The sequence below is a fragment of the Oncorhynchus clarkii genome, chromosome 3 (genome assembly GCF_045791955.1).
Source record: "Oncorhynchus clarkii lewisi isolate Uvic-CL-2024 chromosome 3, UVic_Ocla_1.0, whole genome shotgun sequence".
Taxonomy (NCBI): domain Eukaryota; kingdom Metazoa; phylum Chordata; class Actinopteri; order Salmoniformes; family Salmonidae; genus Oncorhynchus; species Oncorhynchus clarkii.
Genome location: NC_092149.1, coordinates 50,595,145 through 50,622,208, shown reverse-complemented (window position 1 = coordinate 50,622,208; position 27,064 = coordinate 50,595,145). Strand labels below are relative to the sequence as shown.

At 41.6% G+C, this 27,064-nt stretch overlaps 2 protein-coding genes across 5 annotated transcripts; one reads left to right on the top strand and one right to left on the bottom strand.

Moving 5' to 3' along the window:
• Positions 1 to 4,930: 4,930 nt before the first annotated feature.
• Positions 4,931 to 16,734, bottom strand: LOC139396879 (PNKD metallo-beta-lactamase domain containing). The gene is made up of 9 exons (XM_071143806.1): positions 16,524 to 16,734; positions 16,221 to 16,336; positions 15,995 to 16,107; positions 15,286 to 15,344; positions 14,928 to 15,020; positions 11,536 to 11,699; positions 11,247 to 11,333; positions 10,986 to 11,101; positions 4,931 to 6,133 (listed from the first exon to the last, which is right to left on the bottom strand). The coding sequence occupies exons 1-9, from the start codon at positions 16,679 to 16,681 to the stop codon at positions 5,960 to 5,962; spliced, it is 1,080 nt and encodes a 359-aa protein (XP_070999907.1). The 5' UTR covers positions 16,682 to 16,734; the 3' UTR covers positions 4,931 to 5,959.
• Positions 16,735 to 17,880: 1,146 nt separating this feature from the next.
• On the top strand, positions 17,881 to 26,831 carry LOC139396860 (protein lifeguard 3-like). Of its 4 annotated transcripts, none has more exons than XM_071143778.1 (12): positions 17,881 to 19,157; positions 20,473 to 20,704; positions 20,835 to 20,908; positions 21,011 to 21,075; positions 21,202 to 21,255; positions 21,389 to 21,439; positions 21,540 to 21,579; positions 23,139 to 23,176; positions 23,289 to 23,376; positions 25,510 to 25,605; positions 25,746 to 25,799; positions 25,918 to 26,831. In XM_071143778.1, the coding sequence occupies exons 2-12, from the start codon at positions 20,494 to 20,496 to the stop codon at positions 26,065 to 26,067; spliced, it is 921 nt and encodes a 306-aa protein (XP_070999879.1). In that variant the 5' UTR covers positions 17,881 to 19,157; positions 20,473 to 20,493; the 3' UTR covers positions 26,068 to 26,831. The 4 variants fall into 4 exon arrangements, with proteins under 4 accessions (XP_070999879.1, XP_070999884.1, XP_070999889.1 ...); XM_071143783.1 differs by having other exon boundaries at positions 17,894 to 19,157; positions 20,838 to 20,908; XM_071143788.1 differs by having other exon boundaries at positions 18,142 to 19,157; positions 20,519 to 20,704; positions 20,838 to 20,908.
• Positions 26,832 to 27,064: the final 233 nt, after the last annotated feature.

Here is a 27,064-nt window from a genome sequence, read left to right as displayed (position 1 = left end):
GTGAATTTTGATCAAGGTTTGAGTTTTAACGAGTACATTTAGCATTTAGCGTAGCGCATTTGCATTTCCAGGTGCCTACTTGAGACATATGCGTCTCAAATAGAATCAAGAAGTTTTAACACAGCGCGCATCCAACCTGGAAGCCAACCGCACCAATGTTTCTGTGTCGGAGGAAACACCGTGCTCGGCCTGGCCCGCCACAGGAGTCGCTGGTGCGCAATGAGACAAGGATATCCCTACCGGCCAAACTCTCCCTAACCCGGACGACGCTAGGCCAATTGTGCGTCGCCCCACGTACCTCCCAGTCGCGGCCGGTTGCGACAGAACCTGGGCGCGAATCCAGAGTCTCTGGTGGCACAGCTATTTATTTATTTTTTCCAGTGGGCAGAAATATAACTCCTCTCCTCTCAACGTTCTGCCTTTAACCACTGCGCCACCCGGGAGGCCCGAGTTTGGTTTTAATCTTACGATAGAGGTAGGGCAGAACGTTGAGAGGATAGGGGTTATATTTTTGCCCACTGGAAAGAAAAGAAAATAGGATAGGATTATGTTAAACTGAAAGTGATTCAGGTGTGAATAAGGAAACATTGTGATAATGTATTCTGATGGTTATTGATTCTTGGTTTGATTGTTTAGGTAACACCAGTGAATTTGAGCAGGAAGAAATGTATTACAACACTGTAATCTGTTTCCATTACATGGAACAATGTCAGGTCATTAAAGTTGATTGCAGTTTGAGTAATTTTTATTTTTACAGGGACAGTGCACATTAATCACAGTTGTGTGTGTCTAATGGCAGGGTATTCCAGATATGGGAAGCTCTCACACTGAAAGCAGATTGACTAAAGGTACTTTTCTTTAAGGGAACTATACAGTCATCTCTCATGGTGGATCTTGTGGATCTGCTGCCATAAGGTTTGGGTTTTCTGCTTAACAAAAGTACTGAGTAGAGGGGGAGCCTGGACATTTAGAATCTTGAATACAAGATAGGCGTCAGTGTATTGCATAAGATTTTTTTCAACTCAGGAGCTTATGCTTTCTATGGCTATTGGGTTTCCTATCAAGTACTTTGAGAGCCTGTTTGCAGACAGACTGAATGGGTTTTAATGTTGTAAAGCAAGCTTGGGCCAAACTAGTAAGGTAGTATGTTAAGTGGGGGAGTATCATATATTTTAATTATAGTTTGGTTACCTCTGTAGTCAAAACAATTTCATATGTTTTGGAAAATTAGCTAGGTTGAATTTGGTTATTTTAGTTATTATTAAAATGGTATTTTGCCCTGATACATAGACATCTGTCTCAGGGGCATCAGTTGTTTTCTTTGTGAGGAACATGCAGCCTGTGTTTGTTTTTTTAATTGAGATGCAGACATGAGTCTCTGAGCAATTTTGTCATCTGTCATCTGAACCATTACAGTAGTGAGTTCTTGTGTAGCTTGTTGTTTGTTATTTGCATACATTTATCACTGTATCATCTGCATACATTGGAACTTCAGACCCTGTACAGACAGAAGGACGATCATTAATGTACGAGCTGAACAGTATTGACCTTTGGGGAATGCAAACCTTGTAGATATGAGTGGAAAAAAGTTAGTTTTGATTTTTACGCTGATGAGACAGCACCAACTTTTGAAAGATTTTAGATTTGTTAAAAATCAGGATAGTTTTTACTAAACATATCAACAGGTTGAAATGATTAGATTGCTGATTAAAGGGGTTATGGGTTTGTTTATTTGTTTACTGTTTATTGTTTATTTTAGGTGTTGATTTGACTTAATTAAACATTGTATTATCTGTGTGTGTTTGAGTAGGATTCTTTCTACCGGGACAGATGGAAGTTATCTAAAGTATGTATGTTAAAGGAGACATGGGAGAACACGTGTACATTTTTATTAAATGCCTGGGATTAAATATCACTGATTCCTTACGCTGAGAAATGTACTGCATTTGCGACAGGGGGAAAAAAAATCAATTTAGATAGTAAAGACACCAGGATAATTGTATCTAAGTGTATGTTCAATTAAGCATACATATACATTTATGTAGATTAAAATGTATGATTAATGATTTGAGGTACAGTGGAATTATCATTATTATTAGGTTTTGTTTATAGTTCACTTTTGAGTTCCTGAATCGGTGTAGTATAATGAATGCTAACGAAGTGTTTTGTGTTTTTTTCTGGGAAAATGGGGGTGTCATTGTCTCTCTTTGAAATGTTTCCTGGGACTATAATCTTGGGGAGAGTGAGTGAGATTGAGGCCGTAAACTATCAAATTGAAAGGGCCTGGAAGTGTTTGTGTGTTTTTGCATTAAGGTTTGCAAATGCCAGAATAACAACCTTTCCATCGACGTAACCGAGACTAAGGAGATGATTGTGGACTACAGGAAAAGGAGGACCGAGCATGCCCCCATTCTCATCGACGGGGCTGTAGTGGAGCAGGTTGAGAGCTTCAAGTTCCTTGGTGTCCACATCAACAACAAACTAGAATGGTCCAAACACACCAAGACAGTCGTGAAGAGGGCACGACAAAGCCTATAAAAGGTTCTACAGCTGCAACATCGATAGCATCCTGAGTGGTTGCATCACTGCCTGGTACGGCAATTGCTCGGCCTCTGACCGCAAGGCACTGCAGAGGGTAGTGCGTACGGCCCAGTACATCACTGGGGCTAAGATGCCTGCCATCCAGGACCTCTACACCAGGCGGTGTCAGAGGAAGGCCATAAAAATTGTCAAAGACCCCAGCCACCCCAGTCATAGACTGTTCTCTCTACTACCGCATGGCAAGCGGTACCGGAGTGCCAAGTCTAGGACAAAAAGTATTCTCAACAGTTTTTACCCCCAAGCCATAAGACTCCTGAACAGGTAATCAAATGGTCCCCGGACTATTTGCATTGTGTACCCCCCACCCCCTCTTTTACACTGCTGCTACTCTGTTCATTATATATGCAGTCACTAACTATACGTTCATGTACATACAGTGCCTTGCGAAAGTAATCGGCCCCCTTGAACTTTGCGACCTTTTGCCACATTTCAGGCTTCAAACATAAAGATATAAAACTATTTTTTTGTGAAGAATCAACAACAAGTGGGACACAATCATGAAGTGGAACGACATTTATTGGATATTTCAAACTTTTTTAACATATCAAAAACTGAAAAATTGGGCGTGCAAAATTATTCAGCCCCCTTAAGTTAATACTTTGTAGCGCCACCTTTTGCTGCGATTACAGCTGTAAGTCGCTTGGGGTATGTCTCTATCAGTTTTGCACATCGAGAGACTGAACATTTTTTCCCATTCCTCCTTGCAAAACAGCTCGAGCTCAGTGAGGTTGGATGGAGAGCATTTGTGAACAGCAGTTTTCAGTTCTTTCCACAGATTCTCGATTGGATTCAGGTCTGGACTTTGACTTGGCCATTCTAACACCTGGATATGTTTATTTTTGAACCATTCCATTGTAGATTTTGCTTTATGTTTTGGATCATTGTCTTGTTGGAAGACAAATCTCCGTCCCAGTCTCAGGTCTTTTGCAGACTCCATCAGGTTTTCTTCCAGAATGGTCCTGTATTTGGCTCCATCCATCTTCCCATCAATTTTAACCATCTTCCCTGTCCCTGCTGAAGAAAAGCAGGCCCAAACCATGATGCTGCCACCACCATGTTTGACAGGGGATGGTGTGATGCCAAACATAACGTTTTGCATTGTTGCCAAAAAGTTCAATTTTGGTTTCATCTGACCAGAGCACCTTCTTCCACATGTTTGGTGTGTCTCCCAGGTGGCTTGTGGCAAACTTTCAACAACACTTTTTATGGATATCTTTAAGAAATAGCTTTCTTCTTGCCACTCTTCCATAAAGGCCAGATTTGTGCAATATACTGTTGTTTGTTTGTCCTATGGACAGAGTCTCCCACCTCAGCTGTAGATCTCTGCAGTTCATCCAGAGTGATCATGGGCCTCTTGGCTGCATCTCTGATCAGTCTTCTCCTTGTATGAACTGAAAGTTTAGAGGGACGGCCAGGTCTTGGTAGATTTGCAGTGGTCTGATACTCCTTCCATTTCAATATTATCGCTTGCACAGTGCTCCTTGGGATGTTTAAAGCTTGGGAAATCTTTTTGTATCCAAATCCGGCTTTAAACTTCTTCACAACAGTATCTCGGACCTGCCTGGTGTGTTCCTTGTTCTTCATGATGCTCTCTGCGCTTTTAACGGACCTCTGAGACTATCACAGTGCAGGTGCATTTATACGGAGACTTGATTACACACAGGTGGATTGTATTTATCATCATTAGTCATTTAGGTCAACATTGGATCATTCAGAGATCCTCACTGAACTTCTGGAGAGAGTTTGCTGCACTGAAAGTAAAGGGGCTGAATAATTTTGCACGCCCAATTTTTCAGTTTTTGATTTGTTAAAAAAGTTTGAAATATCCAATAAATGTCGTTCCACTTCATGATTGTGTCCCACTTGTTGTTGATTCTTCACAAAAAAATACAGTTTTATATCTTTATGTTTGAAGCCTGAAATGTGGCAAAAGGTCGCAAAGTTCAAGGGGGCCGAATACTTTCGCAAGGCACTGTACTACCTCAATTAGCCTGACCAACCAGTGCCCACGCACATTGGCTAACCGGGCATTCTGCATTGTGTCCCGCCACCCACCACCCCCTCTTTTACGCTACTGTTACTCTCTGTTCATCATATATGCATAGTCACTTAAACCATATCTACATGTACATACTACCTCAATCAGCGTGACTAACCGGTGTCTGTATGTAGCCTCACTACTTTTATAGCCTATATTTTTACTGTTTTATTTCTTTACTTACCTATTGTTCACCTAACACCTTTTTTGCACTATTGGTTAAAGCCTGTAAGTAAGCATTTCACTGTAAGGTCTACACCGGTTGTATTCGGCACATGTGACAAACTTGGATTTTATTTGAAAATCTTTATTGCAATAAAATCCAATTCATTTTCATCAAATAACCAGTGCTCTCAATCTTCTACCAAATATCAAACTTATTGATGATTTGTAATTGTCTCCTTCAGTGCAGTATAAAGGATATCTAACTTGTTAAGTAACACGTTCAAGAAAAGTGGTTATAAAAAATTAAATTAAACTTTTCAGAAGTCAGCAGTCACCTATAAACTAGAGGGTTTCTTTAATTCATTTCTGCACATAACAATAACTTAATCTACAGCCATTTGGAAAAAAAATCATAAAACGGCAACAATTCTTAATCATTTTATCACAGCATACAATGTGGAGATACAGTATCAATTCAGCCAAAATACAAGATAGAAACATGTGCCCATTGACTGAAGTGGTATCCATATGGTCCAGTGAAACTGAGTTAACACCCATGTACCTGCCGGAAGTTTGTCATTTAACCGTAAAAAATATAATGCAGGTTTTCCAATATCAATCTGTTTATTCCTATTATACCGCGTGTCAAATAGAAAACAAACCTATAATAGCAGCTAACTAACAGTACCTATCCCTTGATCTTTATTGTTCAATATTAATGAAATCTGACAACAAATAACATGAATGTGCAAACAAGTCTTTTAGACGCCGTGTCTAGTTTGAGTACCAGAAATGGTACAATTGTTTGAAAAGACTGCTGCATTACAGTAATACATTTGTTGAACATGTCAACTTTTAGAATCACACACACAAGGTCAACTTTACAGTGAGATACTACAACTAGTGTCCTGAACTAAACTTTTCTGTGTGCGCATATTTCAAGCAATGGGTTTCATATTTGTCACCTGCAATATTAGAGCTGGAAGGTCAGAACAACCAACATGGAATGGAACGGAACGCGGCATTCTTAAAAAAGAATAAGAAAAAAAAAAAGACATCTGCCTGTATTTATTTTGAACCTCACATTACATCAATATAGAGTTCCCAATTGGCTTAATTCACCTCAAGGCATTTTGTTCAAATGTATTCTCATCGCTATCTGCCCTTGTAAATATCCTTGCGCCTTCGCAGCTCCTCCAAGACCCGAGCCCGGAACAGTGTCCAGTCCTCATCCTGGTCCTGCTGGAGGCCCAAAGCCTGGTGCAGCTCAGAGGAGTGGATGCGCAGGAATGGGTTGTACTCCTTTTCCTCTCCAATGGTGGAGGGACTCTGAAACCACATGATTATGGAAACAATGTATGAAGAACAAAAGAGTAATAGTAATTCTCTCAACTCAACATACTATAGGTAGTTTTTGCCTTAGCTTTTCCAAGTAGAGGTCTGAAAGGTTTCTTCAGTTAATGGTTTGATAGAAATGATCTGCATGTGCTGTATGTAAAGACAAGAGAGGTATGCTCGTGTAAGCACATGGGAATGTGGAAAACGTACTCCTCAGCCTGAAGGGTCACCACTTGCGGTAGCGGATAGCTAGCTTTACGCCTGGCCCGATTGGTAAGACGCTTCAGGAGGGTGGCCACGTGTGCTGGCAAGGCAGAGGTCCTGGGTTTGAGCCTCAGTGTGAGCCGAATCAGGAGGAAGCGGTAATGGCTAAGCAAGCAGCGTGACGTCCTTTACACTAGCTGGTAGTCACAATAGGTTTCTACCTGGGGTGTGACTTGTTAGCTGGCTTTTGGCCATCAATAAAATAGAAAAGCCAATAAAATTGGAACAGGGCAACAAAAACAAAAAATCTGCCAAAATAATCCCATTGTGAAATAACGCTTTTTAGCCTGTTCATTGATGGAAATACCATTTGATGGAAATACATTTGCGCCATCGTGCCGTAAATGTGCATATTTTTGTGGAATTAAATTGCCACTTGTGTATATTCGTTATGCATCTCATCTATCACACGAACACAGACACAGAGCCTTTGAACGGAAAATCTGTCAAACAGTGATTTTATTAGCCCAATCATTGCGCAACCATTCTAAATGCAACTGTGTGTTAAAAATAGTTGTTGGGCCACAATTAAAAAGAGCTACTAGTTTTATTTCTCAACTGCTAATTAAAGAGAGTCACCAACACTTTCCAATGTGCTGGAGGCAGTATGCATTTTGAAAACATATAGCTACTTAATTGTTTGAAACCTGAACATTTTACTTCATACAATGAGGCAAGTTTGACCTTGCTTCTGAGTAGCCTTGGCAAAATCCGACCATATCCGTGGAGGCAATTATTCTATAAAGACTTCCATAAACTATTGAAACTAGTAGCCTACTTCTCTCGTGTTCTCACCTTTCTTTCATTGTCCGGTAACCAAATGCACATTTGCCCATAGCCTACTGCCTTGTGCGAATTGCTGCGCTAATAATGTTAATAAATAATAGTTGAGCAACATTTTAGGTAAAACATTCTGATCTTACACCAGATTAATTGTCTTGCTCCCAGACAAACTAAACCCGCTACCAAAACCTGCGGTCTCTCCTTCACCGCAGCCAACATGAGTAAAACATTTAAACGTGTTAACCCTCGCAAGGCTGCCGGCCCAAACAGCATCCCTAGCCGCGTCCTCAGAGCATGCGCAGACCAGCTGGCTGGTGTGTTTACGGACATATTCAATCTCTCCCTATCCCATTGTTCCTGTTCCCAAGAAAGTGAAGGTAAATGAGCTAAGCGACTATCGCCCCATAGCACTCACTTCCATCATCATGAAGTGCTTTGAGAGACTAGTCAAGGATCATATCATACTGCACACTGCCCTAACCTATCTGGACCAGAGGAATACCTACGTAAGAATGGTGTTCATCGACTACAGCTCAGCATTTAACACCATAGTACCCTCCAAACTCGTTATTTAGCTCGAGACCCTGGGTCTCGACCCCGCCCTGTGCAGCTGGGTCCTGTACTTTCTGACGGGCCGCCCCCAGGTGGTAAGGGTAGATAACAACATCTCCACCCCGCTGATCCTCAACACTGGGGCCCCACAAGGGTGCGTTCTCAGCCCTCTCCTGTACTCCCTGTTCACCCATGACTACGTGGCCATGCACGCCTCCAACTCAATCATCAAGTTTGCAGATGACACTATATTGGTAGGCTTGATTACCAACAACGACGAGACGGCCGACAGGGAGGAGGTGAGGGCCCTCGGAGTGTGGTGTCAGGAAAACAACCTCACACTCAACGTCAACAAAACAAAGGAGATGATCGAGGACTTCAGGAAACAGCAGAGGGAGCACCCCCCTGTCCACATCGACAGGACAGTAGTGGAGAAGGTGGAAAGTTTTTTAAGTTCCTCGGCGTGCACATCATGGACAAACTGAAATGGTCCACCCACACGCCTCTTCAACCTCAGGAGACTGAAGAAATTTGGCTTGTCACCAAAAACCGTCAAACTTTTACAGATGCACAATCGAGAGCATCCTGTCAGCCTGTATCACCGCCTGGTACGGCAACTGCTCCGCCCACAACCGCAAGGCTCTCCAGAGGGTAGTGAGGTCTGCACAACGCATCACCGGGAGCAAACTACCTGCCCTCCAAGACACCTACACCACCCGATGTCACAGGAAGGCCAAAAAGATCACCAAGGACACCAACCGCCCAAGCCACTGCCTGTTCACCCCGCTATCATCCAGAAGGCGAGGTCAGTACAGGTGCATCAAAGCTGGGACCGAGACTGAAAAACAGCTTCTATCTCAAGGCCATCAGACTGTTAAACAGCCATCACTAACATTGAGTGGCTGTTGCCAACATACTGACTCAAATCTCTAGCCACTTTAATAATTAAAAATTGGATGCAATAAATGTATCACTAGTTACTTTAAAACAATACCACTTTATATATTGTTTACATACCCTACATTACTCATCTCATATGTATATACTGTACTCTATACCATCTACTGTATCTTGCCTATGCTGCTCGGCCATCGCTCATCCATATATTTATATGTACATATTCTTATTCATTCATTCCTTTACACTTGTGTGTATAAGGTAGTGGTTGTGAAATTGTTAGATGACTTGTTAGATATTACTGCATGGTCAGAACTAGAAGAACAAGCATTTTGCTACACTCGCATTAACATCTGCATGTGACCAATTTGATTTGCTTCTTAATGTTTTTTTTATGTAGCCTGAACCCACTGGTTTTGTGAATTTGGGATCCATCGTCCCACAACTGTCCCAGAGTCTGTTGTTTGGGCTATTTCTTTCTCGAAAAGCTGACCAATAGAACAGGTCAACTTTTCTACTATGGAGGGTAGTGGATTGACATAGCCTTATGAACACGCCACCTATGAGCCTACGTACATTGAATTAAATTGCCAGAATGATATAGCCTAATTAGCCTACTCCTGTCTATACAGAAATAAATCAAGTCATTCAAAATAGGCCACTAAAGTGTGACCTGGCAACAGAGGATCATTAGCTCACCCTTACAAAAAAAAAGTTGTGGATTGTTTTAAAATCGTATTGCCTACAGTTTTTTTTTTTTACCTTTATTTAACAGTTGGAAGGAAAGGCAGAGCGCAATGTATGCAGTGCGCCCAGCAAATACCAAATACATGATTGTTGAGTAATGAGGCCCAGCCAGGCATATCGCAATACGTCAAAATTCAATTGTCCGTGAAGCAAATGGCTATTTGCTGTAAAGAGAAGACAATGAAAAGACCGATCTGTCTTTCAGTTATCAAAAGTCTCAATTTAATTGATCCGAACAACAATAGCCTACCTTATTGGCACTAGCGAAGAGCATCGGCCATAATCACCAGGTGAGTGCGCACTGCACATATTCACTCTTTATCACTGTTGGCTAAGTGCCACTTAAAACGTTTGGGTTTTTTTGGACAATGATTTCCTCCTCCAGTTTAGTCATATTATATGCGTCTCCCCTTCTCATAGGCCTATTATATGGACAACGTCGTTTTGATTGATCTGCTTGTCAGTGTCAGCAGAGTAGGCTAACCTGGAATTTGTCGTATCAAAAAAAAGATTCTGCTAATGTCTCCTGTCATATAAAGTGCTGTAGAATTGCATTAAAACGTGTTTTTCCCGCGCAAACAAAGAAACGTACCTCTCCGCTATACACGCTCAGCCATGCATTGAACAGCCTTCTTTTCTTTTTTTTTGCGAACAGTGATCGAGTTAAATTATTAGCCTAAATGATGACTATCCAGTCTACTCATCGCATAAATCGGCAAATACAATGGTGCATCGAATGCTTTATTACAAAAGGTGAATTTTTATGCGCTTCCCCAAACTTGAAACTCACGCACCGTCCATACATAGACTAGTGATTTGACGGTTCTTTACTCGCCTTGCTGGCTGAGGACGTGGACCGTTGAACTAACATCTTCAAAGTGCGCGGTAAGGACACACGTCATCGCATTCTCAACTTGCATGTTCTGTTTTAACTACCATATTCTAAATGCGATTTCTAGCATTCTGAGCACCGTTATTGGACGCCCTAATTAGGTTACGCCCCCCAATGCATACGTATCCCGTACATTTCTCAAAACGTCCGGTCGAATAAAATGCTGCCAGTCAAAATGTTCGCCGCAATATTTTCATAACAGACAGACACCCTGCTTGTTAGTAAAGCATCCCCTGAGGGCAGAGGCATCAGACCCACACCCTGATCCCAGCAGCTCAGATTAGTCCAATCCACAGCAAAGACCGGGTATTATCCTCCTGACCAAATGAAAATCCCACCCACAGCTCTAGTCTGGCATGCATTCCACCGTTGGAATCTGCATCCACTAACGTCAAAGACACTAGGAGGATGCGATCACTGATGGTAGGGCTATTTCTAGTCTCCTACATATAAAAGTTTCATAGACATGAGGTTATGAGAATTGATTCGCGCTGTTTAACACGTTCGGCATAGATACAGTAGATACACTGACTGTTGTACCGCCGAAGACGGGAGCATTCAGTGAGAGGAGAGTGCAAAGGCATTCCGACAAAGACGGTCCTGTGGGCCCCCCTGACAAGCCTCTCTTCCACACAGCCCGGGATAGTGACTTCCTTTGGGATTTGATGCCAGTAAGGAATAACAACGAGGATGGATTATTCTCCGTACCGTACACAGCTTTTGACCTCTCTGTTGTAGGACCCACTGGTACTTGTTTTCCCTGGCAGCGTTGTGGGGCTCCACCTCGGCAGCAAACATCAGGTTGTCCTCTGCATACTCATGGCCTGGGAAATACAAGTCCGTGCACACGGAACACAGACATCAATACAAGTCTTACAGAAGGGACTGGTGCTGAAATATTTTGTTTGTCATTCTAATGCATACAGTTGCACTTAATGCAAACAGACAAGGAGGAGGTCATTTCCCTACCAGGCCATAAGAGGGTTTCATCACTCAAGGAGCCGACCGTGTCTAGTGACGACAGCATTGTTAAGGCACTGCCTTCAAACATCCTCCCTGCAGACAAAATAGATGATCTGCCGCAATTAATTAGTTATATACGAGCACGCGACGCAGTGGATGACACTCAAAGCAAACACAGTGCATTACAGCTACAGAAGCCGAACAACTGTGAACCTGCTTTTCAATACGTGCCCATTGCTCACTAAGTGCATCAAAAAATAACTAACTACAGAGCTGATTTTGGAGCTGGACTTACCGCATCCAGAGAGGAACACCAGGTCACCTGAGAACAGGCTGGAGGGGGCTCCTATGGTACGACCATCCAGGAGGTAGATCATATGACCCACTGTGTGTCCAGGTGTGAACAGTGCCTTGAAGTGCATACGGCCCACGTCTATGCAGTCTTTGTCTGTCAGTGGGCTGGAAAACCAAGCAAAAGACAATAGGCTTCATGCAGGCGGTCATCAGATAAGTTCATGTGACCACCTGGACAGTTGATGTGCATATTAAGAGTCACGCACCACTGCTTACCTCTTCACACCACGCAGATAACAGTGAGATGCTTCAAAGTACAAATAAGTCGCCTTGCACAAGCCTTGGTTTGTGTGAATTGGAACGGCTTACAGGAGCACGTCTTCTGTAGCGTGAGTCAGCTGGACGCACAAGCACATCCCCTGGACAGGACGCTGGCCCAGATTCACACACAGAGGCAAAAAAAGTTTGACCAAGGCGGAATGAAGGCGGGATCTTCATTGAATAGCAATGGAGGTTGGGCATTCATTACCCGATTTCGCTTTGTTGAAGAAGCTTATTTGCCGCTAGTCTGTGAATCTGAGCGTGACAGTAGGCTGTTCCAAGATTGAGACAGATTGAACATGTGCCAGCCTGTATGGCATGACGCGCTGTTTCAAGTTGTCAAATGAGGGTTTGTAAGGTCATGAAAAGTCATGGAAATGAGTTTCCTAATTGTTGTTAATGTAATTCAGGAAAGCACACTTAAATATGATCAATCAATTAAGAAAAGGACATATCAGCCATTATCGGATTGACCTTTCAGTGCGCGTCTGTGGTGCTGCGAGTGCCAGTGCGAGTGGGCCGCTGCCCGCGTGACACTTCAGCAGCAGGTGTAAAATAATGACAGAGTAAATAGATCACCAATTCACAAACACAACTAGCGAGATAACTGCTACACATTAACTATAGCTAACTAAGCATTCACGTTGTTGTTGCCTTTCCACCGGCACGGTGTAGCCTAAGTAAATCTGAGCAGTTGGAAAGCTGGAATTCCCCTCTATTAAACAGTAGCCATGTAATTGCAATGTTAAAAATATTCCCCCAAAAATAGCCTAATTGACAAATAACTTGCTGTGCATAGATCTTCCCTGAAACAGGAATATTTTAGACTTATAAAACTATGCAAAAAAAGAAACGTCCTCTCACTGTCAACTGCTTTTATTTTCAGCAAACTTAACGTGTAAATATTTGTATGAACATAAGGTTCAACAATTGAGACATAAACTGAACAAGTTCCACAGACATGTGACTAACAGAAATTGAATAACGTGTCCCTGAACAAAAGGGGGGGGGGGGGGGTCAAAATCAAAAGTAACAGTCAGTATCTGGTGTGGCCACCAGCTGCATTAAGTACTACAGTGCATCTCCTCCTCATGGATTACACCAGATTTGCCAGTTCTTGCTGTGAGATGTTACCCCACTCTTCCACCAAGGCACCTGCAAGTTCCTGGAAATTTCTGGGGGGAATGGGCCTAGCCCTCACCCTCCAATCCAACAGGTTCCAGACGTGCTCATTGGGATTGAGATCTGGGCTCTTCACTGGCCATGGCAGAACACCGACATTCCTGTCTTGCAGGAAATCATGCACAGAACGAGCAGTATGGCTGGTGCCATTGTCATGCTGGAGGGTCATGTCAGGATGAGCCTGCAGGAAGGGTACCACATGAGGGAGGAGGATGTCTTCCCTGTAACGCACAGCGTTGAGATTGCCTGCAATGACAAGCACAGTCCGATGATGCTGTTACACACTGTCCCAGACCATGACGGACCCTCCACCTCGATCCCGCTCCAGAGTACAGGCCTCAGTGTTACACTCATTCCTTCTATGATCTGGTGAGGACCTGCCTTACAACAGGCCTACAAGCCCTGAGTCCAGCCTCTCTCAGTCTATTGCGGACAGTCTGAGCACTGAAGGAGGGATTGTGCGTTCCTGGTGTAACTCGGTCAGTTGTTGTTGCCATGCTGTACCTGTCCTGCAGGTGTGATGTTCGGATGTACCGATCCTGTGTAGGTGTCGTTACACGTGGTCTGCCACTGCGAGGACGATCAGCTGTCCGTCCCGTCTCCCTGTAGCGAAGTCTTAGGCGTCTCACAGTACAGACGTTGCAATTTATTGCCCTGGACACATCTGCAGTCCTCATGCCTCTTTGCAGCATGCCTAAGGCACATTCACGCAGATGAGCAGGGACCCTGGGCATCTTTCTTTTGATGTTTTTCCAGAGTCAGTAGAAAGGCCTCTTTAGGGTCCTAAGTTTTCATAACTGTGACTTTAATTGGCTACAGTCTGTAAGCTGTTAGTGTCTTAACGACCGTTCCACAGGTGCATGTTCATTAATTGTTTATTGAACAAGCATGGGAAATAGTGTTTAAACCCTTTACAATGAAGATCTGTGAAGTTATGTGGATCTTTACGAATTATCTTTGAAGGACAGGGTCCTGAGAAAGGGATGTTTCTTTTTTTGCTGAGTTTATATAAGCATGTCTAGTTAGATACCTTGCTTCGCAGTAGCCTACCTTATCCATTTGATCCCTGATTTATTGAATGAGGGAATAATTTTATAAAGACAAAAGTATTTGGTTGTAATGTTGAAAAAGACAGGCCTGCACACCCAGGAGCTCTCCAGATGGAGGGTTGACCACTTGCGACTAACAGTGCAATTCTATATGGGGGGAATAAGTGCCTTGATGAAGGGCACAACGGCAGGAGGTGGTAGGTCTACATGGGATCAGACACAGTAGCTTTCCAGTGTCAATAATGTTTACTTTTTCATGTAGGCTATAATAATCGGCGTGAAAATGTGGTTCAAAGTCATGGAGAAGTCGTGGAAAATGTGTAAGAACTGTTAAGAGACTAATCAGAGATCTGAAAATGGAAAAAGACACCTCCAGTACTTCTTCCATCCCAAGTCTAGCACTGTCGATATATGAAATATGAATTATTAATTAACATGCTAAATACAAGACAATAATAGTGAGAAGCTGTGATGTCACAGTGAATCATTTGACCTTTTCTGATTTTATGTAATCTGAGACTGAGGAGATAATTCTCCACAAATCCATAGTAGACAAATCAACGAACAGTGCCATGGGAACTACTGGTGACATTCTGTTTAGCAAGTGAAATGCATGTTTGCCCTCTGGATCAATATCTTCAATGATACATACCAATCTCCTCTATGACTTTGAATCACAGAATTGGGCAAATATCATGCAATTTCCACTATAAATGTTTGCCATAACTACAATTTTCACGAGAACATAATGACGAAAGATGAGGGCTGAAATTCCAAACACAACGGAAAAGCTGTCAAAGATAAGACCGTGACTTACTACGCAGCTGTAGCCTAGACTTACTGTGTGAGGCCAGGAATGTTATCAGTTGCATTTCCATAAACACGACATGAGCTGTACAGCTTTTTAAGTCCTTTGTTACCCCCACTGTGGTCCCTAGGGATAAAAACAAAATATGTCTATTACATTTTTTTTTTTAAAGCAGCTACTTAATATCACATTACAAAAAGTGTGTAGATGAACAACACAGAACATGTCAACATAATATCACACTGCAATGCGACCTATAACATTTGGATGTCGCATCAACGACAAAATATTGAACAGGCCCATTGATATGTATGACACCTACAACCCAGTTCATCTAATCCTCTATCTACAAGTAATTTTGGCATTCAAAGTAATGACACTCGGTTCTCACCAGTGTTTGTGTGTGCAGAGGATCGCTTCTAACATCACCCCTTCTTCCTCGAGGACTGCCTAAAATGATTACAGACAGTGGCATCAATTATCGTCGACAGGGTATAAACATTCCTATCACGACCGTGGCGAAAAACCCACCACTTTAAAGCACTAGATATAGGCTACACCTAGATGGAGGCGAAACACAGACTGGAACTGAAAAGTGCTGTTTGTATTATATATATATTAACTAGAGATATAGGGGCGAAAATGTATGAAACATGCTGTGGATATATCGAGGACACCATAAACCACAGTGTGGCCTACTCCAGACTGAGCAATCATTGTATGTGTATGGGACAGCGGCCAGACTGGCACAAGAGTCGGCTACATCCAATCAAAGAGGGTCTTATTGAGGCCAAGAGGAAGTGCCACAGATGAGATGAGGCATTATGACAGTCAGCCCTTTCAGAGGCTCCTCCATATTTACATTTAATAGTGTATTGTTCTGTGTTGCAATCACTCAGTGTCCCAAATTATCTTGTGAACGCTGACTTATATACTGAATGTCCACTGTAGCATAGGCCGATGAAATGCCAAGCTCACCAGATGCTTTGTTACGTTTACACGACATAGTCTTCATAGTGCCTCAACTATTTCAAGAGAGAGTATTAAAATGGTCAGAAAGTAGATCTACAAAGAAGGCATAACCATGACCCGTCACCCACCTGAACTGTCTGTGGGTCTGCAGGGTCTACCACCACTGCAACGCTCGAGGCCATGTCAATGACAAGGTAGCTGTAGTTATCAGACAGCACTGAAATGGGCATGATTTTAATACCTGTAGATAGATGAGTGACAGGAGACGTGTAAGTGATGCACTGATCTTTATGCTAGCTCACATTATTAACTGACTAAACATGAGTAGCCTGTTGGAACCACAGCTAACGTTACCATTTAATTCCATGGGCTGTGCTCTGGAATGTCCAGTGGGGAACTGCTCGCGTGCCTTCCTCATCTGCCTCTTGTAGTACATGTAACCAAGTTTGGTTCTTGTGTACAATGTATACCTAAAATGTAACAGCCTGTGTTATTTCAGTTATTTTCATTAGTTACATTATTTGCAGGCAAAATAATGACAGATGTAACTAGTTCGCTAGCTAACAGAAGCATCGCTTCATTTTGTAAGAAGTGAGAAACGACAATGGAGAAAAATACATTTTGATTCGGAAAATACTGAAGCTTCAACCAACTTACGCGATCCGAAACAGGGGTTTCTCAGTGCGTGCCATTATTTGACCAAAAAAGCTTTTCCAAATGGTACGTCCTGTGCGCCTAAAACGAAGACATAAACATAACACGCTGCAAAATGATGCAGTTGCAATGAGGGTTACCGACCAGTCAGGAGGCGCCATATTGCGTGGGCGGTGCAACGTATGATCCAATTTTCGTCACATTTCGCGGAAGTGTTTTCACCAGTGTGTTGTGACCAACATTAGCGTGAGCAACACTAGTGGAATCTTCGACTCTCCTTCAAAATAAAAGTATCCCATTGAAACTAAAACTGTTGAAAACATGCAACAGTCAGTCTATTTTGTGTTTTGGACATTCATATTGCACTGTACAGCCTAACATATGGGTTATGCACCTATGAAATGGGGGTATCAGTGACACCCACAGAACACAACTATGTAGCTATGTAGACGCTAATAATTGTATAAACTCTACATAGTTGTGTTCTGTGGGTGTCACTGAGTAGGCTGATACCTAATTTCACAGTTGCACAATCAATGCTTGATGGTGAGCTGAGTACCAGCACTTCAAATGTCCTACTGCTACCTCTTACCATACCCAGTTCAAGGGCACTTAAATATTTTGTATTGCCCATTCACTCTCTGAATGGCACACAATCCATGGCTCAATTGTCTCAAGGCTTAAAAATCCTTCTTTAACCTGTCTCCGCTCCTTCATCTACACTGATTGAAGTGGATTTGACAAGTGACATCAACAAAGGATCATAGCTTTTATCTGAATTCACCTGGTCAGTCTATCTATGTCATGGAGAGAGCAGGTGTTTTGTAAACTCAGTGTATTTCAGTCCAAGTCAAGCACTGTGCATAATCCATGGGATAGGCTGTACAGTGCATATAAGTATGCCCCCAATGCAATTCTGAATTAAAATATATCCACAAATCAAAATCAAATAAAAGTTTATTGGTCACGTACACAGTTTAGCAGGTATTATAGCGGTGCAGCGAAATGCTTATGTCACTAGCTTCTAACAATGCAAGTGAATGTCAAACAAACATTTTAAGAAAAATGTAAGAAAAAAAGAATAGGGATACAATTTTTAAATACAGTTTGAAACATTTTTTGGGGTCAAATTAACTAATAAATATATTTTGTTGAATGTATGTAACACCATTCAAAACGTGTTCAGCACTATCTAGTCAAATTGTGGGATGTTTTCACTATTTGTATCCGTTTGAGGTGGTTTTAATTTGGGACTTTTATTTTGAAGGCGAACCGCAGATTCCACCATTGTTTCTCACGCTAATGTTGTTCACGACACACGTGTAGCCTACGTTTCTCCTCCTCCTCCCCCTCCTCCTCCAGGGTGTTGTGGGAGAGACTATTGCCGCGTTCAAAACAACGGGGAGCTCGGAACTGAGAAATCTCTGACTTCCAAATTCAGTGCGTTCAAGACAACTGGGAAATCGGGAAAAAAACGAGCTCCGACTGGGAAAATCTTTTGAACGGTCATCAAACTCTGAATTCAAATCCGGAACTGGCGCCTCTTGCTAGAGCTCCGAACTGAAAATCACTGACGTCATGATTTGACCCCTTTTTTCCCAGTTGCCTTGAAAGCACCATTAGGACACAGCTGGCGCTTAAACCAAGTAGCGAAAACTAAAACGGACCCAGACCTTAACCAAACTCTTCAACATACCCCTAACCTATACATTTTGAAATATCGGGTCCATATCATTGCGAACCATATAGCCAAGTCTGAATGTAGTTTCTAGTCTGTAATATTAATTGAATATTGATTACACATACAGTTTACACCCGACAAGTCAAGAGCCTACAAACAAGTAAAGAAAGTGACAACTAAATCCAAAGGTCTCTAGTCTAGACATCCGCGTTCCCACAATTTTCAAATGCTTCGGGTCTGGTTTTCGAAACTAGTGGTGTTTGGGTGATTATGGGCCCAGTCACTTTTCGGTCACTATCGCCTAATTGTTATTTCCACTTCTGCAGTAAGTATCTGAAACGATGTGGACGCAATAGATATTGTGATGTTTACAAGACTACCAGTTAATAGAACACAGTGGAACTTTGGCCATAATGTGTACGTTGTTTTCCTTTAAAATATGTAAACATGAGAGTAGGAATTGGGCCTGTGTCGTACTTTGTTTCCAAACAGCGATGCCTAGTGACGCCTACTAAGTATGGCATGTGAACTAATATCGAACTATGAAACATTGTTGACACATTGTTACAGTGTAACTTCAGCGGAAATGTTGCTATTTGGTCGTGCCTATTGGAATGTATCTAGTAATCCTGCGTTATTCGGATAGGTATTAAAATCATTTCTCCAGCAAATGGTCTCAAAATATTGTCTTAATAAAGGTGAATAAATAATGGTTTTAATGACAGGCCTTCAAATTTAAACAATTGTTAATTTGGAACAAAACAAAAATAACCACAATTTTTTCTTACAAATGTATGCATCAGCCGGGGGGCATGTTGGGTAAGGATCTCATTACAACTCCGTGAAATGTAGGCGACACAGGAACAGTGCCCCAGACTTGACCAAACTAAATGATCAAACCATTTAACCGTTAGGTGTTTAACATCGCAGATCGATATCTCATCATAATCCACTTGGTGAGTATACATGCGTCTTTATGTTTTTGCTAAGTTTTAGTCGAAACTACGTTCTGAAATTTAATTCAGACTTTGTTATAACAATCTGGGTGGCTATTTTGTACTCACATTTTGTACGATTATTATGGTGTTATACGCCTTTATACAGTTCATGCTAGAAGGCTTGTCATGCCAGACAGTGTGGTCTGCGGGGTATTTGTGGTAAATGTGATGTCATCATTAACATCAAACATGTCATCTGAATCATGCAGGAGTCCCTATCTGAAGTTACTGAGACTGTTTATGTTAAACCTTAAATACCCTGCTAGTCATAGTGTATTTCCAAAACGCAATACCCACCCCAATTTTTTTTTTTACATTTGCGTTTTTCTCTTCAGAAATGATTGCTTATGGGTACCTTCATGTGTATGTAAAATATTACTGTTCTCAGATTTTTCATTCATAGATTTTAGATGTGTATGAGCCTGTGTTTCTTTGCACAATAGAGGCCTATCCATAGTTTAGCTGGAATGAAATGTTCTTATCCTGTACATTTGACTGTGATGCGTGGTTGTCTTACCTAGCTAGCTATCTTAAGATGAATGCACTTACTGTAAGTCGCTCTGGGAGAGCATCTGCTAAATGACTAAAATGTAAATGTTTTGCATACAGATATTACTGTATACAATATTGAAAACATTTTTTATTTTTTTTTTAAATATTGATGTCACAAATGTTTCATCTGTACAGTTCTTTATACATTGTTTTTGTTATTTGTTACATTGGACTGTGCAAAATCTAGCAGGAGGCTACTACCTATTTCTCTGAGTGAGACGGACATATAGCATTTAGCAAAAAAAACATGATTATTGATTGGTCTCTGAGAAATGAACCCATCAGGTGATAGATTCTTAACAAATACAACACATAAGCTATATGTCATTGAACATCATGTCATGATTAGATAGTGAGAAAACACACATCTCTTTCATAATTTATTTAAACAACGAAAGCTAATTTACCAACATTTCTGAAAATGGATATATAGCGTTGTGGGACAAATATATGTGATGTCGTTGGCATGGTCTATTGGTGCTTTCAAGACAACTGGGAACTCTGGGGTGGGGGGGGGGGGACAAGGTCAAATCTTTCTGAGTTGGATCACCCGTTCAAACCGTTTTTTCCCAGTCTGAGCTCTTCCCCACCCCCAGTTGTCTTGAACGCGCTGAATTCGGAGATAGTTCGCAGTTGTTTTGAACGCACTGAATTCGGCCATAGTTCTCAGTTGTTTTGAACTCAGCATAATGTTTCCTTCTTACCCCCTCTGTCTTATAAGGTGCCCATATCGCATGTCATAATGTCAAAGTCGGATTTCCCTCCAGCCTATGAAGATGCACTACATGGCCCCAGGCCCCGGCATGGGAACTACCCACAGCCCCCACCAGCGTATGGACCATACCCTGCTCAGTCCTCTGCTCAATACCCAGGACAAGCAGGGTACCCTCTGGGCTACCCTCCTTCTGGGATGCCTTATTCCATTCCTCTAGGAATGCCCACCTCCAACCCAGGTTCTGAAGCTATTTTACTGTACAGTATAATATATTACATATTAAAAAAGATATACTGTTAATATCCGAAGTTTGTCAAAATAGTTTTACTTGGTCATTATTGGTCATTACTTCGTGTTTTTCTTTAAAGCAGTGGAAGACGATGAATATCCTTATTCTACAGCATGGGAAAGCATTTCTATTCGACATGCGTTCATCCGAAAAGTATGGGATCTTATACCTTTTACACATCGACTTCCTAATCACTCAGTCCACTTCTACTGGCTGTGATCATGACAGAATTCACCCTTTTTTGTGTTGGGACAGGTGTACTTAATATTGGCTGCTCAGCTCATCGTCACTGTATCAATTGTGGCTGTGTTTACATTTGTGTAAGTGTCAACGGTGTGACATTGTATTATCTCTGTCATACCATGCAATATCAATGTGAGCTCTTTTCTGTTTTAGTTTTCTGTTTGTGCAATGCTAACGTTTTTAGCATTTGATCTATATTACAGTGAGGAAGTACGTGCGTTTGTCATTAGGAACCCAGCCGTGTATTGGACATCATTGTAAGTACTTCATATTCCATTAAGGTTCCTTACTACATGTATTACTCATTAATTATTTCTGAGTGAGATATTCTAATAAAACACAAGCAATATATTTTTGACCTATCATACTAATGGCATCTTTGTCTTCCAGCGCTGTTTATTTAGTCACTTATTGCATTCTTGTCTGCTGCGAAGGGCCAAGGTAAGATTATCCATGCCCTCTTTATACTCTGCAAACAACAGTACACCGTTAAACAACAGATAATGACATTTATCTTTTGATCTTAATCATCTTTGTTTAGGAGACGCTTTCCTTGGAACTTTGTGCTGCTGGCCATTTTTGTAAGTAACGCTTGCAAAAAATAATCTCTATATCATGCCTTAACACATAATGGAACTAAACTCAGCAAAAAAAAAGAAACGCCCCTTTTTCAGGACCCCCGTCTTTCACAGATCATTCTTAGAAATCCAAATAACTTCACAGATCTTCATTGTAAAGGGTTTAAACACTGTTTCCCATGCTTGTTCAATGAACCATAAACAACTAATGAACTTGCACCTGTGGAACGGTCGTTAAGACACTAACAGCTTACAGACGGTAGGCAATTAAGGTCACAGTTATGAAAACCTAGGATACTAAAGAGACCTTTCTACTGACTCTGAAAAACACCAAAAGAAAGATGCCCAGGGTCAATGCTCATCTGCGTGAACATGCCTTAGGCATGAGGACTGCAGATGTGGCCAGGGCAATAAATTGCAATGTCCGTACTTTGAGACGCCTAAGACTTCGCTACAGGGAGACAGGACGGACAGCTGATCGTCCTCGCAGTGGCAGACCACAGCAACACCTACACAGGATCGGAACATCCGAACATCACACCTGCAGGACAGGTATAGCATGGCAACAAAAACTGCCCGAGTTACACCGGGAACGCACAATCCCTCCATCTGTGCTCAGACTGTCCGCAAAAGTCTGAGAGAGGCTGGACTTGAGGGCTTGTAGGCCCAGACATCACCGGCAACAACGTTGCCTATGGGCACAAACACACCGTTGCTGGACCAGACAGGACTGGCAAAAAGTGCACTTCACTGACGAGTCATGGTTTTGTCTCACCAGGGTTGATGGTTGGATTCATGTTTATCATCGAAGGAATGAGCGTTACACCGAGAACTGTTCTCTGGAGCGGGATCGATTTGGAGGTGGAGGGTCCGTCATGGTCTGGGGCGGTGTGTCACAGCATCATCGGACTGAGCTTGTTGTCATTGCAGGCAATCTCAACGCTGTGTGTTACAAGGAAGACATCCTCCTCCCTCATGTGGTACCCTTCCTGCAGGCTCATCCTGACATGGCCCTCCAGCATGACAATGCCACCACGCACAGAACGAGCAGTATGGCTGATTTCCTGCAAGACAGGAATGTCAGCGTTCTGCCATGGCCAGCGAAGAGCCCAGATCTCAATCCCATTGAGCACTTCTGGGACCTGTTGGATCGGAGGGTGAGAGCTAGGGCCATTCCCTCCAGAAATGTCCGGGAACTTGCAGGTGCCTTGGTGGAAGAGTGGGGTAACATCTCACAGCAAGAACTGGCAAATCTGGTGCAGTCCATGAGGAGGAGATGCACTGCAGTACTTAATGCAGCTGGTGGCCACACCAGATACTGACTGTTACTTTTGATTTTGACCCCCCTTTGTTCAGGGATACATTATTCCATTTCTGTTAGTCACATGTCTTGGAACTTGTTCCGTTTGTCTCAGCTGTTGAATCTTTTGTTCATACAGATATTTGCGCATGTTCAGTTTGCTGAAAATAAATGCAGTTGACAGTGAGAGGACGTTTCTTTTTCTGCTGACTTTACATCTACAATATGTTATGATTGTATTGTTTTATATGTCATATTCTAGACACTGGCCATGTCCTACATGACAGGAACAATATCAAGGTTTGCTATAGAATTGTTTTCTTTTCTTTTACATAATACTACTACAAATACTAATGTAAGGTGAAGTTGTATTGTTTGTTTTGTGACTCAATCTACTTTGCATTTCTTGCAGTTACTATGACACAAAAGCAGTGTTACTGACCATTGGAATAACAGCAATAGTGTGCATAATTGTCACCGTCTTCTGCTTTCAAACTAAGGTACGTGGATAAAAAAACTGCCTCTTTAGAACCTACAGCCTGTAGCTTGTGAGGGTGTCTTTGTTGTCAGTATCAAATGACTCTTTTGTCTAGGATTACAATGGGCGACTGTCTTTTAAATATTCATGACATTTTGGGTAAGATCTTGTGCAATTCCTCCTTATGTAATCGATTGTCTAAATAAATAGCATACATTGATTCCCTGGGTTTATTGTGCACATTCCATGGTTGTTCATTTTTGTAGACCTTTCATATGAAGTTATTGGGGCGGCAGGTAGCCTAGTGGTTAGAGCGTTGGTTAGAGCGAAAGGTTACTGGCCCCAAGCTGACAAGGTAAAAATCCCCAAGCTGACAAGGTAAAAATCTGTCAGTTAACCCACAGTTCCCTGGTAGGCCATCATTGTAAGTAAGAATTTGTTCTTAACTGACTTGCCTAGTTAAATAAAGATTAAATACAATTTTTAAAAATGACCATTCATGTGACATCCTATGAAACATTCCAACTATTGAGTCATTTGTGTACCTTAATGATTGTCGTTTGACCAATGTCGTGAAGTACATCTACAGATGAAGTCAGAAGTTTACACTTAAGTTGGAGTCATTAACAATTGTTTTTCAACCACTCCACAAATTTCTTGTTAACAAACTAGTTTTGGCAAGTCGGTTAGGACATCTTCTTTGTGCATGACACAAGTAATTTTTCCAACAATTAATTAACTTATAATTCACTGTATCACAATTCCAGTGGGTCAGAATTTTACAAACACGAAGTTGACTGTGCCTTTAAGCAGCTTGGATTCCAGAAAATGATGTCATGGCTTTAGAAAATTCTGATAGGCTAATTGACATCATTTGAGTCAATTGGAGGTGTACATGTGGATGTATTTCAAGGCCTACCTTCCAACTCAGTGCCTCTTTGTGTGACATCATGGGAAAATCAAAAGAAATCAGCCAAGACCTCAGAAAAATAAACTGTAGACCTCCACAAGTCTGGTTCATCCTTGGGAGCAATTTGCAAATGCCTGAAGGTACCACGTTTATCTGTACATACAATAGTATGCAAGTATAAACACCATGGGACAATGCAGCCATCATACCGCTCATCTCCTAGAGATGAACGTACTTTGATGCAATAAGTGCAAATCAATCCCAGAACAACAGCAAGAGACTTTGTGAAGATGCTGGAGGAAACAGGTACAAAAGTATCTATATCCACAGTAAAATGAGTCCTATATAGACATCATTTGAAAGGCTGCTCAGCAAGGAAGAAGCCACTGCTCCAAAACCGCCATTAAAAATCCAGACTACGGTTTGCAACTGCACATGGGGATCAAATATTGTACTTTTTGGAGAAATGTCCTCTGGTCTGATGAAACAAAAATATAACTGTTTTCCATAATGACCATTGTTATGTTTGGAGGAAAAAGGGGGAGGCTTGCAAGCCAAAGAACACCAACCTCAACCGTGAAGCACGGGGGTAGCAGCATCATGTCGAGGGGGTGCTTTGCTGCAAGAGGGACTGGTGCACTTCACAAAATAGATGGCATCATGAGGAAAATCATGTGGATATATTGAAGCAACATCTCAATACATCAGGAAGTTAAAGCTTGCTTGCAAATGGGTCTTCCAAATGGACAATGACCCAAGCATACTTCCAAAGTTGTGGCAAAATGGCTCAAGGACAACAAAGTCAAGGTATTGGAGTGGCCATCACAAAACCCTGACCTCAATCCTATAGAAAACATGTGGGCAGAAATGAAAAGGTGTGTGTGAGCAAGGAGGCCTACAAACCTGATTCAGTTACACCAGCTCTGTCAGGAGGAATGGACCAAAATGCACCCAACTTATTGCGAGAAGCTTGTGGAAGGCTACCCGAAACGTTTGACCCAAGTTAAACAATTTAAAGGCAATGCTACCAAATACTAATTGAGTGCATGTCAATTTCTGACCCACTGGGAATGTGATGAAAGAAATAAAAGCTGAAATAAATGACTCTACTATTATTCTGAAATTTCACATTCTTAAATTGAAGTGGTGGGTTGAATGTCAGGAATTGTGAAACTGAGTTTAAATGTATTTGGCTAAGGTGTATGTAAACTTCCGACTTCAATTGTATGTCTATGCTTATGACAGGTGGATTTTACATCTTGTGGGGGACTTTTCAGTATTCTTGCCATCGTAGTCTTGGTTACTGGGATCATTACAGCCATTGTGCTATCCTTTAAATATGTAAGTGCCTCAGTTTGGTCAAAAGTTGAACTGCTTTAATGCATTTTTTCACATTTTAATGCACTTTGTCTCTATTTGCACAAATCTGAGAAATGAAGGCCTATACATACAAAATGTCCTGTGTTTTCTTCCACTCACAGGTCCCATGGCTTCATATGCTCTATGCTGCAATTGGAGCTGTCATTTACACCCTGGTGAGTTTTTTTATTTTTCTTGAAAAGCCTCAGTATATCAAAGGGAATAGAATGGTGACTTTATTCATTTCTCTTGAACCAACCTGTATGAATGAAATTAACCATTTTTATTTTGTAGTTTTTAGCATACAACACCCAGCTTCTCATCGGAAACCGCAAGCTTTCCATCAGCCCAGAGGAGTATGTTTTTGGAGCACTTTCACTTTATGTTGACATTGTCCAGATCTTCATTTTCCTCCTGCAACTAGTTGGGGCTTCCACAGATTAAAGGCAGGAGGATGACATACGATAGTGTGGATGGATCCTACTTATATTGTATTTTGTCACCTCAAACTGTTGCTGCTCATACAGGACTGTAAATTAGTTTATTTTTTCTTCTTGTAATACCATTAACATAACCCTATGAGAGTGCTGCAAACTTTCAATTAAGATCGTTGTATATTTACTTATTCCCAGAATGGATGTTGGTTATGTGATGATTTGGTAAGTTATGAATGCAATATGCATACATGATTGTCTGAATCGCATTTGATTTGACCTACATATTTGTTTAAAATACATTTCTTGTCCTCGTGTTGCCTTTTTCCTTAAACCGTAAAAATGTAAAACATAATTGTCAAAATGGCTCAAACTGTCTCTGTATGCATCCATTGGTGGTGTTACAGTTCAGCAACAAGGCCAGAGGGGGTGTGGTATATGGCCAATATACCACGGCTAAGGGCTGTTCTTAGCGTGACGCAACGCAGAGTGCCTGGACAGAGCCCTTAGCCGTGGTATGTTGGCCATATATCATAAACCACCAAGGTGCCTTATTTCTATTATAAACTTGTTACCGATGTAATTAGAGCAGTAAAAATGTGTTTTGTCACACCCATAGCATACACGTGTCAGCCAATCAGCACTCAAACCACCCAGTTTATTATAACATCGCTTCCATTTTCCTCAATTGTATATGTGATAACTGTAAAGTTTACTTTTCTTGATATACATTTCTGATTATCAGAACCAATGATTAAAGACAATATCTCAGAAGGTTCTGTTTGTCATGCAGTTTTTCTGTGAGAAAGCAATTATTGCATGGGGAATTTTTCAACCCAACTGAATCTGGATGGCATAGAGATGGGAAGTCATGAAAAAGGCATGTTCTCTTATACAGATTGTTAGTGTGTGAACTTTTCCAATTATGAGTTGATTTCAAACACTATTCCTTTCAGGTGCCAGTTCACTATGGTTCTTTTCCTTACAAAAAGCACTTCATGTCCACC